Raw genomic sequence first — 4,365 nt, forward strand, 5'->3', positions numbered from 1 at the left:
CACACACACACACACAGTTATTTTCTGAGTGGTTATTTCCTGTGTGTGATTGTAAGTGTGAGTGTAATTGCCTTACCTCTCTGAGTTTGGGCAACAACAGCAGCAGTATTTGCCATACTCTGTTTTTGACACGATGTTGCAGGGAGTTGCTATAGTAACGCACTTTTGACTTTGATATATCATTATCCTGGAGAGATTGGGTGGGGGGGTGGAAGGAGATAATGGAAAAAAGAGTCAAGTGTTGTTAAATTAGCTGTAACTGATGCTCAACTTATTATCTAAATGAAAAGATGCCCTGTATGACAAATGCAATTCAGGATGTCATTTGTTGTTACACATAAACAAAGTGCAAACAAATGAAATAGTGTGTGCAAACCCAGCTCATCTTTACCTCTGCTATTTTAAACTTGGGATCAGAACATTAGGGGAGGTGTTAAGATGTTATTTAGGTTGTTATAGGAAATGTCATGATCAGCACATCTGTTCTATTCCCAGAAAAAAAAAAACATTGAGACACAAATCTTTAAAACTGATTTTAGGGCTTGGGCAATACCTACATTTTCTTGTTTAACGACTTTCAGTGGACCTGTGTCCCGATAATATAAACATTTTGGGATTTTGTCTAACACAATTAACTCCAAATAAATGATTTAAAGCAAACTAAAAACATCTTACTTTGTATTTTGAGTTTTTGTTTTGTTTGAGAGTTGTGTGTGGAGCTGAACATAAATTGCATTATTCTATGTGATTTTGCATGTCATATCATTTTTCTATACTGGAAAAGATCGTCTTGTGACACTAATTTAAATTCACACACCCCAAATGGATAATATACAGCCTACCTTTTTCAACAAATCCATAACTATTTCCTCTATCAGTCTTTCATGCTGCAGATTAGAAGAATCCAGGCGGCTGAGGAAAGCCAGTACACATGTGCGAGGCAACTGATCATCCCTGTCATCACTGTAAAATAAAAGCAGTAGTTTAACTGTAAAAACATCTGCACAGCAAGAGAGACCTCTAGTGGCAATATTTTAAATCACAGCCATGATGGATGCAAATTGCAACAAAGAGAACTGCAGCTCACCTTGTAACTGCGACATTGGCAGAACACTCCTCACCGAGTTGCTCCACATATGTTTGGACATCCTGGATAAGCCTTTGAAATAACAAAATAAAATAACAAGATAAAACAGTTAAAAGAGCCCTAAGAAACAATTGAATAAATCTGAGAAATGCTGTTGAGAGATACCGTTGATCTCTCCTGAACACTGGTCCATAGACACAAGCCTCAGTGAGGATGTTGATGTGGCTGAAAACACTAGAGAACACGGTGCAGGCTGTGTCACCGCTGCCTTGGTCTGTAGGCAGCCACGTCTGACAGCAATGTTGAAGCAGCACACCAAAAACTCCGCTCTTTGACTGCGACAGCTCCATCAGCTCAGTGGAAATCTAAAAACAATTGCACAACACCACCACATATATACATGTATGTATAATCAAAAATGTATGTTGAAAGTGCAAATCACCTACCTTTCTAAGTCAACCAGCCTGATTTTAATCACCTGTTTCAAGGTGGCGACAAGTGTCGGAGCCTGAGTATCTGTCAGCTCGAGTAGTTTATGGTGGAAGGCCATGGAGACGAAACCTTTTAGGGCCAGCCAGAAGTCATGGGCATTAGTGCTCAGATCCTGCACCAGCTCCCAGCTCAGAGTCACAGCCTCTACACAGAGGGCCTCCTCAGAAAGTAGTAACTGTGATCACAACACCAAAACAAGTTATTATCAGATACATTAGATTTTATATATATATATTTTAATATTATAACTGCAAGGAACTCCATGTCATATATAAACACCTCATTTGATAAAATTGGACTCACTAAATTTGACCTAAATTGACTAAGACTCACTTGTGGCAGCACGGTCTCCATAAAGGTGAGCACAGGCAGCACCAGGTCACTGGGCAGCAGAGCCAGGGCCTCCACACTGCAGCTCAGAGCCACCTTGAGAGTCTCAGACACAATCTCTACAGACTCGGGAATCCCAACAGCCTTAATCAGGAAGCTCAGACAAATCCACTGGTCCCGCATGAAATTGGCAGCAATGCGTCCCCAGTCCTGCAGCAGAGGACCCTGCACCCCTACATCACTAAAGGAGAAAAATGGCTGTTACCTTATTGGGCCTGGCTTTTATTCTGAATATTCTTTTTATGTGTCCTAAATCAATGCCGTTTTTAGGGCTTACTGACTTTCACTGACCTAGAACCATCCCCTGTCTGTGGTCTTTGCAGTCGTTTATTGAAGTTTTCCAGAGAGGACAGATTTTGGGAGGAGGATGCCACTGGATTGTAGAAGTAGTCATTCAGTGATTTCAAAACAGAAATGGTCTCTGATCGCATGTCAATCACTTCCTGCTCCACAAGACCACATACCGTAGCCAAGGATGCCATGGCAACTGCTCTAGCCACCTGGTTTGCCACAGAGTGAATCTGGCAAAGGAAGAAAACAATCAGTGTTGAATAATCAAGCAACCAAATTGATACATGAAATTTTACCCGATGACTGGGGCTTGATTATTTTGCTTTGTACCTGCTGGTTTGGTTCTTGCAGGACCTTGAGGCTGTACTTGATGAGTTTAGGGAAATAAGTCTGCTGAATTTTATTGTGGTGCTGTGGTGCAGAACTGTACATGACCGCCAGCTGCCTCAGGACACACAGATACAGCTCTGCCCGCTCCACATCGAACAGCTGTTAAGAAAACAGCACATTCACACATCAGAAATAGCTACTAGGGGTATCTATGCTAACTTCAGTGATGGTGACTGGCTGTTGACTGACCTCCTGCAGCTCCCCAAACAGCCGCCTCAAGATAAACTCCTGGATTGGATCGACGAGTTTATAAAAGAGCTCCTTCATGGCCACCATCACGCTATCCACTGTGAAAAGCAGAGTGAGAGGAGCTGAGTGTCACACACTCCTGAGCTGCTTAATACACAGTATGTCAGGGAGTCCTATTAGCACAGTACTACAAGAAGACATAAGGGAAAATTTAGTTTTTCTAAAGGCTGAGATCTGGTCTAAATACAAAATTATAAAGGAATAATTTGATGATCAGAATTACTTAAAGCTAGCGAGTGTTAGAACAAAAAGAAATGATTAATATTGGAGTGCACTCCATAAGCAGTTCTCAATCTGAGATGCAAGAAAAAGTGACATCAAGAAAAGAGTAAGAATCTTTTGATGTCTAAAATGTTGTTTTGTAAAAAGTCAGAAAACACATAGATACCTTTCAATGGGAGGAAAATATATAACTTGCACCTTGTAAGATAGCATTACCATTAACCACATTTTTATGAGGGTGATATTTACAAGGAATGTACATATCTAACTACTGCACCTACTGCAGATGCACTTAACAGCTATAGCAATGAATCAGTGTTATCCTTACTAACCTTGCTCCTTTCCAGCATGCTGACAGCTTGGTGTTCCTCCAAGCTGGAACAGTCGGAGCACGAGCTGCAGGCTCTTGTCACTCTTACGCAGAGGCAAGTAGATATTGGTGCTGACTCGACTCAGGGTGTCCAGCAGCGGAGACAGTAATGACTCCAGAGTGTTACTGATCTCTGCCCCGAGTTGATTCCTCTCCATGTCCACACACAGCAGAATGGCTCTGGCCAACTTATCAGCCTCCCTCAGGTCAGGTAACCTCTCAGTGTGACCTGAGGAGCAGGGAGTTTACCTTACACCAACTCCAACAAGTGTAATCTACGGATTAATCTATCGCTGTCTCACTTCAGACTTACCTGTGCTAGCTGGGACTCGGAGATAAGCGTGTATCTCGCTTTGAACATAGCTTCTTACAGTTTCTTTCTTTGTGGTGGCATCAGTACAATCTCCATCCAGAATCCTGGGCTTCAAACTGCCTTCATTTTCCAATAGCCAGGCACACGTCTGCAGCAATGTCAAATATTTGTAGGGTAGCATTTATGCAAACATACAACTTCCCTCATCAGTCATTTTATCACGTTATGTCTTTAATACAGCGTACCTGATTCCAGATCTGTGTCCCTCTACACAGTGACTCGTCTGAACGAAAATCCATCAGGAAACTAAAAACATCATCTAAGGTCACTGCGCTCTGAAACAAGATATTTTAATTATACAACTCACTGACTTTAAAGCACGTATGAAAGCACCGGGGTTGGACAAATTATTAGAAACAGCCCTACAGTGAGTTTAGTGTTTGTTTTTTCTTGAGCCTGTTTTTGGTGCTGTAGTTCTCAGTGTCACTGATCAAATATCCCACTCTTTTCCTGCACTTTTCCTTTGTTTGCCATATGTTTTCATTATTTTGGTGACGTTTC

The 4,365-nt window shown here is 41.6% G+C and overlaps 1 protein-coding gene across 1 annotated transcript in view; it reads right to left on the reverse strand.

The window, feature by feature from the left end:
* tarbp1 (TAR (HIV-1) RNA binding protein 1) overlaps positions 1-4,365 on the reverse strand; it is a 12,442-nt gene that overhangs the window by 5,101 nt on the left and 2,976 nt on the right. The window contains 12 exon segments of the mRNA XM_035663905.1: positions 77-187; positions 843-963; positions 1,088-1,159; positions 1,253-1,452; positions 1,566-1,754; positions 1,913-2,150; positions 2,261-2,490; positions 2,591-2,749; positions 2,840-2,937; positions 3,454-3,720; positions 3,805-3,952; positions 4,050-4,139. Of these exon segments, the coding sequence (XP_035519798.1) occupies positions 77-187; positions 843-963; positions 1,088-1,159; positions 1,253-1,452; positions 1,566-1,754; positions 1,913-2,150; positions 2,261-2,490; positions 2,591-2,749; positions 2,840-2,937; positions 3,454-3,720; positions 3,805-3,952; positions 4,050-4,139 (1,923 nt within the window).

This window comes from Morone saxatilis, unplaced genomic scaffold (genome assembly GCF_004916995.1).
Source record: "Morone saxatilis isolate NCDOM2014 unplaced genomic scaffold, NCSU_SB_2.0 Contig19, whole genome shotgun sequence".
In the NCBI taxonomy this organism is placed as follows: domain Eukaryota; kingdom Metazoa; phylum Chordata; class Actinopteri; family Moronidae; genus Morone; species Morone saxatilis.